General features: G+C 45.9%; 1 protein-coding gene across 1 annotated transcript in view; it reads left to right on the plus strand.

Annotated features, from left to right (window-relative positions):
• Window positions 1–14,627, plus strand: part of LOC144799709 (monocarboxylate transporter 13-like) — a 119,420-nt gene that overhangs the window by 90,187 nt on the left and 14,606 nt on the right. The window contains exon 3 of the mRNA XM_078671214.1: window positions 6,086–6,314. Coding sequence (XP_078527340.1) covers window positions 6,104–6,314 — 211 coding nt within the window. The 5' untranslated portion in view covers window positions 6,086–6,103. The remainder of the gene's footprint in view (window positions 1–6,085; window positions 6,315–14,627) is intronic.

Genomic DNA, 14,627 nt, shown 5'->3' on the forward strand with positions numbered 1-14,627 from the left:
AGATAAGGGACTGCCCGCTTTGGCTCCTGCCCGTGGAGAGACTAAGGGCACCCCACCGCTATTTGTAGAAGGGTCCTGGTCAATTCCCAGTTTCAGCATCTATCCTGTTGCCTTCTCCAGCTTTGCCACCACCACCCGCCAATAGTCCTCAACTACAGGGCACCCCCACACCATGTGCAGAAAATCTACTCATCATGATAGGATGTTACATTGAGCTAGCCCATTTGCTGCATTTGCTGCTGTCAAAACAAGATTCAATAACTTGTACCTAACACGGTTCTTTTTGTGACAGTGTGCTGAGGCGGGAGAATGTGTAGGTAAGGTGTACAGAGTCTGGGAAGCAAAATTCACACTCTTATCTATTAGTGAAAAGGACTAGTTGGGGTGGCATACTAGTACTGGAAGACTGTTACAGTATAGCAGTTTGCTGAAAACTACAGAATCGATTGGCGTTTTTGCTGTGCTGCATGATAGTTGTGAACACCCTTGTCTGCATTGAGTAGCTGATTGTGCTGTGGTGGCCATGTTAGTAGTACATTTCCTCTTACGATATAATCTGTGGGCACTCGTCTTTTTTATAAGTTGGAGGATACAAAACTTGTTTAAGACTTGGTCCCTGAGTAAAACACATCTCAGACTGAGTGCTGGGTTAACTATTTCCAAAAATACTGCCCGGTCCTTAAATAGAGGGCCACAGTAAGAACATACTGTAAAAAAAGTCAGGATAACATGTATAAAGGGACATGTGTCAGCAGACATGGGGGCCAAGTAAAGCTGCCTGTTCCTCCACCCCACAGCTCTCGCATGGTTAAAACGGTCCATAATTCAAAACAAGCATTTGCAATGCAATCGGTCTCGCCTTTGGGACCTTGTATGTATTTAGCTATGCAGCACATTAACCTGGGTGCTGACACATATACTGTTCAATATAAAACCAGGGCCTTCAGTAGTCATATCACTGGAAATACAAGATTTGAAAAAATATTATTGTCTACAGGTGCTCGTGGAATACAAGTTTCTATGGACTGGAATCTAGAGAATGCTAAAGCAATTCTGGTATTTTACCGATCCCTGCTGGTCGTTTTCTAGCAATACAGTTAAATAGAGGCAGTTGAACAGAAAAAAAGTCCCTAAGCGGAAGCATACAAGTCCTAGGGCTGATCTCCAGAGCCCACAAAGTACATCCACATATAAGTATATACTAAAGTATATACAAGAGGTCTCGACTGCTCGATCTAAACAGAGAGGTGAGAGATGCATTTCATGTGGGGGCTGAGCCAGGGTAGATTCGAGGAATGCGCATGCGCCTTTGTCCTCGCTGCAAGTGGTTTTAACACATTACCTGATAACCTCACTAGGTGGCGGTGCATCCCCACCTTGGAATTTATCTGAGCACAACACAAGAGTGGGATAAACGTCCAGAGCATTGAAGGTCCCTCGCCTCATATTTTCCATCACACCACCCCTTCAATCCGCTTAGTTTTCGTTTCTAGGCCAGCAGATTAGCGCAAATGTATCAGATTTCCTGATTTCCCAATTGTTCGTCGCCAAAGGTGTGTACTTTACATATAAAATTCCACCTGGGATTAGCTGAGAAACAAGTGTTTTCGTCTTGTAAACAGGGTAAACGATACGGCTGTCCTCAGCACTCCCTCAGTCCAGAACGAATTCGTATTAATCCTAAAAACAAACTTGCTGCATGCGGTTCAAGAGCTCCACTCTCCCTCCAGCTCCTCGCGGCTGCTTACTTGACTACCGCAGCGCTACACTCACAGGAAGAGCCACGAGGGAGGGGCGCGCGCCCTGCAAGAGAGGCCCCGGCTTTTTACGGTTTGTGTAAACTTCAAGAGATATCCAAAAAGACTTCTCTGTCCGCACTGTTTACATTTCACCTGCTGAAACCATATGGATTATCAAAGAATGAGAGAGAGAGAGAAAGAGAAAGAGAGAGAGAGAGAGAGAGAGGGGGGGGGGGAGAGAGAGAGAGAAAGAAAGAGAACGAGAGAGAGAGAGAGAGCGAGCGAGACGGAGAGAGACAAAGAGAAAGAGAGAGAGAGAGGGAGCGAAAGAGAAAGAGAGAGAGACAGAAAGAAAGAGAGAGAGAAACAGACAAAGAGAGGGAGAAAAAGAGAGAGAGGGAGAAAGAAAGAAAGAGGGAGAGAAAAAGAGATGGAGAAAAAGAGAGGGGGAAACAGAGAGAGAGAGAGACGGTGAGAGACAGAAAGCGAGGAAGAGAGAGAGACACACAGCGAGAGCAATCGAAAGAGAGCGAAAAATAGAGGGAGGAAGAGAGAGAAAGAGAGAAAGACGAAGAAGAGAAAGAGAGACAGAGAGAAAGATAGAGAGAGACAGAGAAAGAGTGAGAGAGAGAGGCAGGAAGAGAGAGAGAAAGAAAGACAGAGAGAGAGCAAGAGAGAGAGCAAGAGAGAGAGCAAGAGAGAGGGAGGAAGAGAGAGAGGGAAAGTGAGAGAGAGAAAGACTGAGAGAGAGAGAGAGAGAGAGATAGAGTGAGAGAGAGAAAGAAAGGGAAAGAGAGAGAGGGGAGAAAGAGAGAGAGAGGAAGAGAGAGAAACACAGAGAGAGAGAGAGAGAAATAGAGAGATAGGGAGAGAGGAATCATTTACCAAGTGCTTACTTGGGTTCCACAGGTGTGTGCAAGATTTGCATATTTTTGTTCTAACTTATTTTTATTTATCCAGTAATCACATACACATGTGCGCATATTCACACAAGTGTGTTATATCCATGCATTCAGAGAAACCTTCATGGCTCTTTGCAGAGTTCCTTTCCTCTGTTCTCATTATAAAATTCACTTTGTTAAACAGTAAGCACTGTTTTTTAATGTCAGTTGAATTGTACTTCAGTAATAACCTTGATTTTGACATTTGCACTATAGTAATAGATCTGTGAAGGTGCGTTTGTTAGTGCACATCCTTCAAATAATGTAATATTTATTTGGATCACATTTCGTTTCACCTATAGGACATAAATGTGTGTGTGTGTGGGGGCGGGGGTCATGACTTATTAAAGGCAGTTGGATTATGACCCCCTCCCCTTCAGCAATGGTATTAGCAGATCACTTTCTGCAGCTGTAGATGTAAAACGTACACCTTGTGTTTCTTTCACGTGCAGGAGCTATTATTTATTCATGTGGGTGGTTTCAAAAGCACTCTCTGTCACCTTGTGATCACTCTTGAGCCTGGCTGGGGGTTGGGGTGTGTGTGTAATAGAAATATAAGCCAAGAGCAGAAATGAAAATCAAGGAACAAGGAATGCGCCTACCGGTCATTCCTCATTCACTGGCCACAGGCAAGGCCTTCGACCCATCACTCCTGGCTACCTCTACTCTAAGGCCTATCCTGACCCAGGAGTGTGCCGGTTATGGTCCCAGGCACACAGCCATGCAAAATCAACACGGCACATAGACCTAAAGAGACAGTAACATAATGAGGTTATTGGACCCGCATAATCTCAAAGTAGGAGTAAGATGCGCCTTTTAGGTGGCCACTTTTAGTTTGTCAAAGTTACTGCGTCCCACCGGGCTGCTGGCGCAATGGCCTACAGCACTCACTGCAGGGATCTGTGTTCGGCCCCAGATTTCTACTCAGCCTTTCATCCTGGTGGTGTAGAGTGCAGTGGCATAGAGTGCAGCGGCGTAGAGTGCATTAGCGTATAGTGTCGCGTAGTATAGTAATGAAGAGTGCAGTGGTGTAAAGTGCAGTGGCATAGAATTCAGCGGTGTACAATGCAGCATTTTAGAATGTAGTGGCATAGATTAGAATGGTGCATAGTAGAGTGCAGTGATGCAGTGCAATGGTGCAGAGTGCAGTGGCATAGAGTGCAGTGGTGTAGAGTACTGTGGCTTAGAGTGCAGTGGTGTAGAGTACAGTGGCAGAGAGTGTGTTGGCATAGAATGGCCCGGAGTGGACTGGCGTAGAGTGGGTGGCATAGAGTGGAGTGATGCAGATTGCAGTAGCGTAGAGTGCAGAGATGCAGAGTAGAGGAGTGTAGAGTGCACTGGCATAGAGAGCAGTAGTGCAGATTAGAGTGGGGTAGAATTCAGCGGTGGAGAGTGCAGTGCTGCAGAGTAGAGTGTCTTAGAATACGGTGTTGCAGAGTAGAGTACGGTATCGTAGAGTGTGGTGACAGGGTACGGTGATGTAGAGTGCATTGGCATAGAGTGCAGTGGTTTAGAGTAGATTGGTGTGGAGCAGAGAGGCATAGAGTGCACTGGCATAAAGTAGATTGTTTCAGAGTGGAGTGAAGTAGCATAGAGTGGAGTGGTACAGGATAGAGTGCAGTGGCGTAGAATGGCATAAAGTGGTGTGGAGTGAAGTTTCACTCAATACAGATTTGAGCACCATGCAGTAGATTCAAGTAGAGTGCAAGGATGTAGAGTTGAGTGTTACAGAATAACGTGCATTGGAGTAGAGTGTATTGGCATAGAGTTCTGTGTGGCATAGAGTGGACTTATGCAGAACTGACTGGTGTGGCCTAGACTGTAGTGGTGTAGAGTGCAGTGGTGTAGAGTGGCATAGAGTGCACAGGCAGAGAGAAAAGTAGAGAAGCGTAGAGTGCAGTGGCATTGAATGAAGTGGCGCAGAGTGGAGTAGAGTGCAGTGGTGCACAGGGCAGTGACTTGGAGTGGTGTAAAGTGGAGTGGTGAAGAATAGAGTGCAGAGGTGTGGAGTGGTGCAAAGTAGAGTGGAGTGGCGAAGAGTGGAGAATGCATGGTGTGGAAATGGCATCATCCAGTGTATCGATTTGCTTTGCTCATATTAAAGTATTTGTCTCCAACACACTTCAGAATTAACAAAGAAGTTGGTTAAATTTTGAGTTAATAATTCTGAAATATTTACACAGTTCATTTTTATTGTGTTGTGTGGTAGTAAAAAAACCTTTCCTACCCAAAGTATCCAGCAAGATTGTCACATAAGTTCTCTCACTTTGAAATCCCAGAAAGAAAAGTAAACACCTAGCGCCCACAAAGTCTGACACTAGACCTCTGTCTTTGAATGCACAACAAATATGACAATATAAGAATAAGATTTACAGGCCTGTTTATAGAAAGGAGCACTGGTGAAAGAATACAAGGGGGGTTGATGTGAAAAAGATTCGCTCCTTTGGGGGATGAACTCATACCACACAGCCTAAAACAAATAAAGGCAGCTAATAGAAAGCCAGAAAATGTGAGTTACAAATTACAAAGCCAATGGTAAGCAACAGGTGGAATGCACTTCCAGGGAAGCTTTCTGAATGTCCCCAAGATGTCTTAGGCAAATCAGACAGCTGCACTGTCTTGTAGGCTTTGCCTAAAAAGCAGAAAGTGTACATGTGAGGTGGAAAACTGATGCACAGTTTTCAATTTGGTTTTCTTGGCACTGTGAGCGTCTAAAACAGGGCAACACCAACCCAAGAATCTTTCCTCTGGAGAAGGCAACAAGTGGAAACCTTCAGTTAAGAACAACAGTTTTGGCAAACAGATATTCCTCAATCCTCACAAAGTATCCATGGAGCATTGTGATTGGCTTGCATTGAACCTTTCAGACAGTCTGCATAAGCAACACTGAAACTGAAGTTCGTCCTGAGTGGAGCGGGGGGTCAGGGTGAAGACGGGTAACTGGGAGATGCCTTCGGTCACACAGACACACGCTCTCACACTCCACCCTCTTTCATTGACCAAAGTTCAGTGGTGCAAGGGCAGTGTTTGAAAGTACACAGTCTGTATTTGGAGGGGACACACCCATATTTTGATGTGTGGAGGCCATGTGTTTTGGGTGTAGAGTTTCTAATTGCACTGCATGACCATCTTTTAAGGTCTAATTTTGGAGTTGCACATGCCATATTTGGGATAAGGGGCCCATAAACTAGGGTTAAAAATCAGTTTTTCCTGTGTAAGGCCAACATTTCCAGTAGCAGGGCCCATATTTCGAGGTACAGACTGGTATTTGGGGTCTCCAAGGCTATTATTTACTACTTTATGATCAGTATTTAGACTCTGACTCATATCCTGTTGCAGGACCCTGTAAGTATTACCCCCTTCATCTCAGAGGTGATCTGACTGACCTTTTTCTCTTTCTTGAAGGTGCAATCCAACGGTCTGATGGCAGCCCCCACCGCAGGACCCTACGCCCCCCCAGATGGGGGCTGGGGGTGGATGATCGTCCTGTCCGGGTTCATGATGAATGCACTGTCCTATGGCGTTATCCGCTCCTTGGGGGTCTTCTTCGTGGAGTTTGTCCACTCGTTCCACAAGCTGTCCAGCGAGGTGTCCTGGATCACGTCAATCTCCATCGCCGTGCAGCAGTTTGCAAGTAAGTGACAGCGGGTACGCTTGTGGGGAATGCATGACCTCCTAGAGGACAGGGCATTTAGATCGAAGCGCTAGGTCCTGGTTACCATGTAGCCAGGCTAGGGAAGCGTGTAAAAAGGCTGTGTCTGATAGGGCACAGCAATGAACTAGCTGGGCTCAGAGAGGGCTAGACAAGGAGAAGGTAGTGCTGAGAGGACATGGCTCTTAAGAGGTCAGGATCCGACAGGTCAGGGGTCAGAGAGGGCTGGACTAGGAGAAGGTAGGGATGAGAGGGCATGGCTCTTAAGAGGTCAGGATCTGAGAGGCCATGAGTCAGAGAGGGCTGGACTAGGAGAAGGTAGGGGTGAGAAGGCACAGCTCTTAAGAGGTCAGGATCTGAAAGGTCAGGGGTCAGAGAGGGCTGGACTGGGAGAAGGTAGGGGTGAGAAGGCACAGCTCTTAAGAGGTCAGGATCTGAGAGGTCAGGGGTCAGAGAGGGCTGGACTGGGAGAAGGTAGGGGTGAGAAGGCACAGCTCTTAAGAGGTCAGGATCTGAGAGGTCAGGGGTCAGAGAGGGCTGGACTGGGAGAAGGTAGGATGAGAAGACATGGCTCTTAAGAGGTCAGGATCTGAGAGGTCAGGGGACAAAGAGGGCTGGACTAGGAGAAGGTAGGGATGAGATGGCATGGCTCTTAAGAGGTCAGGATCTGAGAGGCCATGAGTCAGAGAGGGCTGGACTAGGAGAAGTTGGGTAGTGACTACCTAACATGGTCTGCCTAGGGCACAGGGACCATCTGATCCATTGTATTTACTTTAATTTAATATCATGGAACTTACCAATAACACAGTGGTGGGCAGGGAAGGACACCCCGTGCGTATCCCACACTTGAGGACCCCGCTCTCTTGGAAGATCCCCAGTTAGGGAATAAATAGAGCAGCAACACTAGTCCCTGATGTAAATCCATCACAGTAAAATAGTTCCTCTTGTTGGAACAAGGTTTAGTCATAATGTGCACCAAAACGGGGAGCGCTGCTCTTGTGGTGGTGCTGTCACTTCAATACTTGATCAATCACTCTTCGGCACGTGGTGTGCAAACCTCTCTTCGCTGTTTCAGAGAAGAACTGTCCTGAAAGAGTTGAGCATCAGTGTCCCCACTGATGTTTGGTGAGTCAAGCTTGACCCCCTGCATGGAGGACCCAAGGTACCCTTGGGAGAGGAGTTGGCCTAACGGCTAGGGCGGTCGACCGCTAATCTGTGGAACTGGTTTTGAGTCCCAGAAATGATGCTGAACATCCTGTGATTCTGGGCAAATCACTTAATCTCCCCGTGGCTAACAAAAATGAATATGTGTCCTCATGTAACGTAACTGGTGCTATGTAAAGCGCTCTGTTACCCGATTCGGGTCAAATTCACGCCATATAAAACTCTATAAAAAAAAAATAAGCAGGAGGTACTTCAGGGCTGTTCCTTACACACTTTCCTCACAGTAATAAGAGGGCCTTTGTTTGCCATTGGCCACATCCTGCCGGGGGATGGACTCAGAAGGAATCTGGAGTTTTATCCATGGATGATGGTTCTTCACCAGAACCGCATCTTTAACACGGAGAAGAGGAACTCCTGCCTTCAAGAGCCACTGACTCTCAAGGTTCTTCTCTTCGTCTTCATCATTAGAGCTTCTGGCACAGGAGAAGGGGACCAGGATGGGCGATGAGGGACTGATACTGCCACCACCCTCCTCATACACCCGGATATGTTGTTTTATAGTCTGGGGCAAGAAGGGATATTTCAATGTTCACAGAAGTTAACATCGAGCCATTGGGTTATGAGCAATTCAGATATTCTTCTCCCTAGTGCGCAAATATCACTCAACTTCCCTCTTCTCCTGAGGCCACTGAGGGGTGATTCTGATGTTTCTTCACCACATGAATTCCAGATATTCCTTTGAAAGATGGTCCATCATCAGTCCAGAGATCTCGGAGTATGCCATGAGCTGCCATGACCTTCTTAATCTTTGTGATCGCATCATCAACGGAAGTTTACACTACAGTTTCCATGGCAGATATTTCATATTGTTATCGATTTTCTAGTCATCGCTTGTTACCACCGCGAGTCATCAATACTGGAGACTATCAAAGTATAGGTTCACCCTTGGGGATATCTTCGGTGATGATCGGGGTACGAGGTCCACTCAATCCAAAGGTTCCACAGGCTGCTCAGGATTTGACTGGATCCCACAATTGTCGAGTAGAGGGAGCCATACTTTGTCTCTGACTCGCGTCTTGGTTTTGACAATCCCTTAATTTATTTATTTTATTTATTATAACACTTATAAAGCGCACAAATACCAGTCGGTGTCCTGGCGCTGAAGTGGAAACTCCCCAAGGTTCAGACATTAATGTTTTAGAGGGAAAAAAGCCAAGTTTTAAGATTTTTTCTGAAGGTCAGCAAATTGGTGTTTGATTTAAGGAGCAGGGGGAGGGAGTTCCATGCTTTTACTGCTCCTCCCACAAAGCTCCTGCCTCTCCAGCGTACTTTCCTGATCCGTGATGTTTTGATCAGTCCCATTGTGGCAGACCTCAGTTGTCTCCCTGGTCTGTACCACTGGAAAAGCTCCTGGAGAAACGCCGGCCCCACACCATGCAGTGCCTTAAAAACGATACAGAGGGTCTTAAATAAAATCCTCTTCCTCATCGGGAGCCAGTGCAGCCTCTCCAGTTCCTTAGTGACTGATGAGAACTTGGACAGGCCCCCGATCAGGCGGGCAGCTGCATTTTGTAGGACCTGAAGTTTATTAAGCACCCCCTGTTGAGCCTCTAAATAGAGGCTGTTACAGTAGTCAAGGCGCGAGAGAACTAGCGCCGTCACCACTGTTCTCCTACTTCCCTCTGGCAGAAAAGGAAGAACCTTCCTAATGGTTTTCAGTATCCAGTATATTGAGGAAGTCAGCGCCTTTACCTGGGGTTTAAAAGTCAGTTGGTTATCTATAATAACTCCAAGATTCTTCACCTTCTGAACTGGGGATGGTGGCGGGCCCATATCTGTAGGCCACCAATTAGAATTCCAAAGATTCATGTTAGAGCCAAAGGTGAGCACCTCAGTCTTGGAGGAGTTTAATTTTAAACAGCTTTTTGCCATCCATAAACTTACAGCGGACATACAATCCTGGAATCTCGCTGCTACCCCTAGCTCTTTTCCCGGCATCACCGAGACCACGATCTGAGTATCGTCCGCGTAGGAGGTTAACTCAAATCCGAAGGCACGAATCACTGGGGCAAGGGAGGATACATAGATATTAAACAACGTGGGGCTAAGGGAGGATCCCTGAGGGACCCCCCCCGGGGAGTTCGAAAGGTCTTGATTCGAAATCTCCCATAGCCACCACTTGTATCCGATCTTTCAGGAAGGCCTTCAAGATGTTAAGTGCTTGCCCCTGAATCCCGCAGGCCTTCAATCGGTTCACCAGCATGGCATGGTGTACCGTATCGAAGGCCGCAGACAGATCCAATAGGATCAGCACTGCTTGGCCTCCCTCATCGAGCACCTTCCGGACCTCCTCAGTGGACTTAATCAAGGCGGTCTCGGTGCTGTGTCCGTCCCTGAACCCGTGTTGGGCCGGATCTAGACCCCTCGAGTTCCGCAGAAAGGCACAGAGCTGATGGTTCATGATTTTTTCAATTAGTTTTGCCGGCAGAGGTAGTCTAGCGATTGGCCTATAGTTGTTGGGGTCTGTAATATCGAGCGATGGTTTCTTAAGTAATGGACGGATAGAGGCCTGTTTCCACGTTCTTGGGAACTCCCCTTTCTCAAACATCAAGTTGAAAATACTGGCCAGATGGTCCGAAATAGGGCCAGCAGCCAGTTTAGCAATTGACGTGGGGCAGGGATCTTGAGGGGACCCAGATTTGGCTGCCATTAGAAGCTTTAAAACATCTCCTGAATTTACTGGCTTGAAGGTCAGAACTTTATCCTCCCTGAGTTCGACAGCAGGTGTCCCAGGGGACCCTTCCGCTAGACTAAGGGCTACCTGATGTTCAAGCGAGTTAAATATTGCTTGAACCTTGGTCAGAAAAAAGTCAGCCAAAGATTCACATAATTCGAGATTGGCCTGCTCTTTCATCGGTTTAGGGGATGATAAACTCACCACTGTCTCGAATAATTCTTTGGCTGAGTTTTTGGCCTTCTCAATGCGGTCTGTATAATAGGCAGTCTTGGCCTTTCTAATACTTTCTTTATATGCCTTTAGGCTGATTTTTAGTATTTCTTTGTCTGATTCATGATAGTTAATTCGCCAGGCCCTTTCTAACCTTTTACATAATGCTTTAGCTGTTCTAAGCTCAACTGAGTACCAAGGGGCTGAAGGAGCGTTCCTAGTGGGCCGGCAGAGCTTCGGTGGGGCTAACCTATGACAGGCCGTCTCGAGCCATTCCGTGTACTCAGAAGTGGCTTCATTCACATCTGTGTCCATAACAGGCCTAGAGAGTGATAACACCTCCTCCAGGATTGTACCATCCACATTTTTCCATGCCCTGCACATCTTAGTTGAATGCCCTGCCCTCAGAGTCTTCTTAACCAGGGGGCATTGAATAGTAAATAAAACCACTCATGGTCTGACCAGGACATTGGTTCAACCCTGGAAAACTCTAGAAACTTAATGTTCTATGTGGGTGACCTGGCATGTGCTTGGGGTCGAAGAACCAGGCTACCTGTTGTAAGTAGTTTAGGTAGGTAGCAGGACACGTCTTCGGGTTATTAAGATAGATTTATGAAGTTAGTACAGGATAGCACAGCAGAGCAGTAAACCTCACAGCTGACCAGACCATCAACTGCCAAGGCGCGTGGGTTTGTATCCCACCCTCGTCGCCAAAATGTTGTAAGTAGTTTAGGTAGGTAGCAGGACACGTCTTCAGGTTATTAAGATAGATTTATTAAGTTAGTGCAGGATAGCACAGCAGAGCAGTAAACCTCACAGCTGACCAGACCATCAACTGACAAGGCTGGAACCATTACATCCCAGATAGAACACTCTTAGGTACTATGGGAGGTTGGGAATATAGAACACAAAGAAAAGACTACTGACACCAAGTAGCCACATTGAAGAAAGTATAAATATACAACACTCCCCTAGTTGTGTGTCTCTCAGAAGCAGAGCATGTGGTGTGACTCAGCTGTGGCAGCCACCGTGACCATATCCACTGCCTGAAACTCCTATTTTGGTAACTTTCAGAGAGATTGGAAAAGGTTTTGAGCCTTCTTCCGCCCTCATCAAACATTCTTCTGTCTTTTCTGCTCAGGCTGCTTCCTGGTGTTTGGAATCACAAGGGCGTCTGGAGAGGGTTAGCTGGATTGTGGACTCCTGGCATGGCCACAACCGGGAATGAGTACCCTTGGAGTTAAAGGTGACTTGGAGGCTTCCCCTTGTATGTTAGCTACAGGCATCTTGTGATCCTTGGAGTCATTAAAGTGGCTGATGTATAGCTATATTAAAGTGGTGGCATCACCACAAAAACACAGATTCCAAGATACGGGAAAGCCTTCACCTTAGAGATCTGAGTGAGTCCCCTCAATAATGCAGGTTCTCTGTCAAGTGCCCCTAGGTCTCTTAACCAGTGTATTTAATTTATTATAGTTGGTACTTAAATCCAAACTATTCATAAAAGCAACAAAGGAGTTGAGGAGCTGCTGCAGGCCGACGGCAACTCTTGCTATTAACTCTGCATCGTCGGCATACAATGGTGCCGGATTGAGCTGGGTTCCCAACTCCCATCTAGATTATATCTCACCACGGCTGTTTTCGATCTTTATAGAATTGATGTAAAAAAATAACTATGTCTCTGTCAACTCCCATGTTAAGAAGGATTGACCATAGTTTATTTCAGCGAACTCGGTAAAAAGTCAACGTTAGATCGATAAATGCCATATGGAGTGAACCACCCTTTGCAACTGTATATTGTTAAGTTTTCTCATTTATAAAGCACAACGGTTACTCCAACGGAGTGTCCCCACAATAAGATTCCACACTTCAACTGTGAATCCCAAATCTTCCAAACCCATGACAATCGAATTAGCAAACATCAGATTATGATGAGTCAATATCGAGCTGAGAAAAACCCCTTGCCTGGAATGATCAATATGATGAACATTATCATACTGGAACATATCCTCCATGGTGTTACAGTGACAGGAGTTAGAACAGGAATGTCTGTTAAAATCCCCCATTAAAACTGCTAAATATGGTTGGTGATGCTTATCAGCATAGGCGTCCGCAAAGGCTTTTAAGGCCAGTAAATTCCCCATGGGTTTTGCCTGGGAATTTGAGTTGCGAAAGTTAAGCAATTACATATTTGGGCCTTTATTTAAACTTAAGTTGACCACTAACAAATTAGAGGTTCTGGTATCAATTTGGGATGTTTTACACTTGATGTCAAAAGATATAGGAGTCACAAACCCTCCCCATGCACTGCCAGACAAAGAGGGGATAACGGGACAAAAAACTAGATGTAAGCATCCATGTTCAGGGGGTTGGCTGTGTCCCATGTTTCCTGTAACCCAATGATGTTATAAATAGTCTTCAATAAATTTGCACCATGCTGGATCTGATTTCTTATTCCACAGCTATATTCCAGCACAAAAGCTTAATGAGAGAGTTTGAATTGCCTCCTTTGGCAGATAGTTGAGTTGGTAACAACGGGTCTTCCATATCTTGTAGAGGTGCTAGAGTTCTATCGGGAATATTTAGTCAAGGGCCTCAGATCTATTTGACAGCTGCAAGGATGTGACCTGCTTCTTTGGGTGTCTCCCCAAATGCCCCTTACCATCCCAACAACCGATCTAGCCACCGGTGGGTAAACGTAGCCTAATGCGAGTATCTCAATCTTAGAAGGTGGGTTGTTCTGATAAATTTGTTGCATAAGCCGACCAGCTATATCTGGTGGATCAAAGTTAATAACATCACAATCCCCCTCTCACTCTTTCTCCGTGTTGCCCATCCATCCCATTCTTCTGACCATATTAATATGCGCAGCTCAGCAATGTCCTCCACTCATTTAACTGTTACACCAATGGACAACTTTATTTTTATTTCCAAGTTGCCTGCTTAGGCCGTGATTAGTTTCCCAGAGCTATAGCGCCTAAACACCCCAAGGCAGTAAAGCGCTCTATACATTTCATTTCCAAGGATATTTGACTGTACTCCTACTCTCAAAAGTGGAATTCTAGTAAGGATGGATACTAAAGGTGTAGAATCTGGTAGAATATGTAAACTATTACTAATGGGAAGGATAATTTGGGGATTCCAATTTGCTTCTCAGAATCTTAATGTTGTTTGATCTAACTGGGTGAGGGTGGAGACACCTGGGCATTCCTGTTTCCTTCCCAGGTTTTCTGTGTGAATTTGTCTTGCTGGAAAAAAAGACCAGATTCAGGACCAGAACCCTTGTCTAACTTAGCGAGAGGACCTCTCTCACATGGCCCTCTAGATGCAGCATTCAGAGAACTCCCCTGTTCCACTTTCCTAGACATTTCTCAATTGCAGGTGCATAAAGGATTCTTTGGGGGAAGGGGGTTTGGCGTTGGAGTAATGCAAGAATCTCACTAGATGCTTGTGAAGAAATGCGTGCCCCAATAACCGTTAGGCTTGTTTCTTCAACTGAAGGAAAACCCAAAGGTTTAATAAAAGACTCTATCTTAGATAGTTTATCATGCAATCCTTCCACAACTCTGTTAGTTAACACTTCCACTTTCTTATATAGTTCAATGGTCAGGGTTTCTATATACATCTCTGAGACCCTCTGAAACTGATTTAAGTCATTATTAAGTGACTGCACACTTCCCAGGGTGGCAATGTTGTCCTTGTTAGGGCTTGCTTGCAGGGTGGATGATTAATCTCTTTTTTCATTCCCATATCCTTTTTCTTAGCTTGTTTTGTCTATATCAGGGGGGGGGGGTGGGGGTCTCTGGATGACGATGAACCTTGGCCACTGTGATAACTGTGAAAGGGTCTGTGTCCTGCTGAGAGCCTTCATCACCTCTCTTGGGTATCAGGCCTGTCTCTTCTAGCTGACTCATCTCTTTAGATTGAGTGATGTTGGTTGATATGAGTTACACACCCCGCTGACCCAGTTCTTCTTCTACAGAAAGAATTCCCTAATTTAAACCTCCAACCACTGAAATGAGAGATGAAATTATAAAAAGATTTTCGAGGTCCCTTAGAAACAGCACAATCAGGGGCAAGGAGGTTTTAGCTTACCCATCTTGGGAACTACACCAGCATGTTCTGTAGATGTAAGAGGGGTGAGCGCAGCTCAGCCTCTAACGGGCCCGCTCTTGGCCTGGACT

Source organism: Lissotriton helveticus, chromosome 12, assembly GCF_964261635.1.
Source record: "Lissotriton helveticus chromosome 12, aLisHel1.1, whole genome shotgun sequence".
NCBI classification, from domain to species: domain Eukaryota; kingdom Metazoa; phylum Chordata; class Amphibia; order Caudata; family Salamandridae; genus Lissotriton; species Lissotriton helveticus.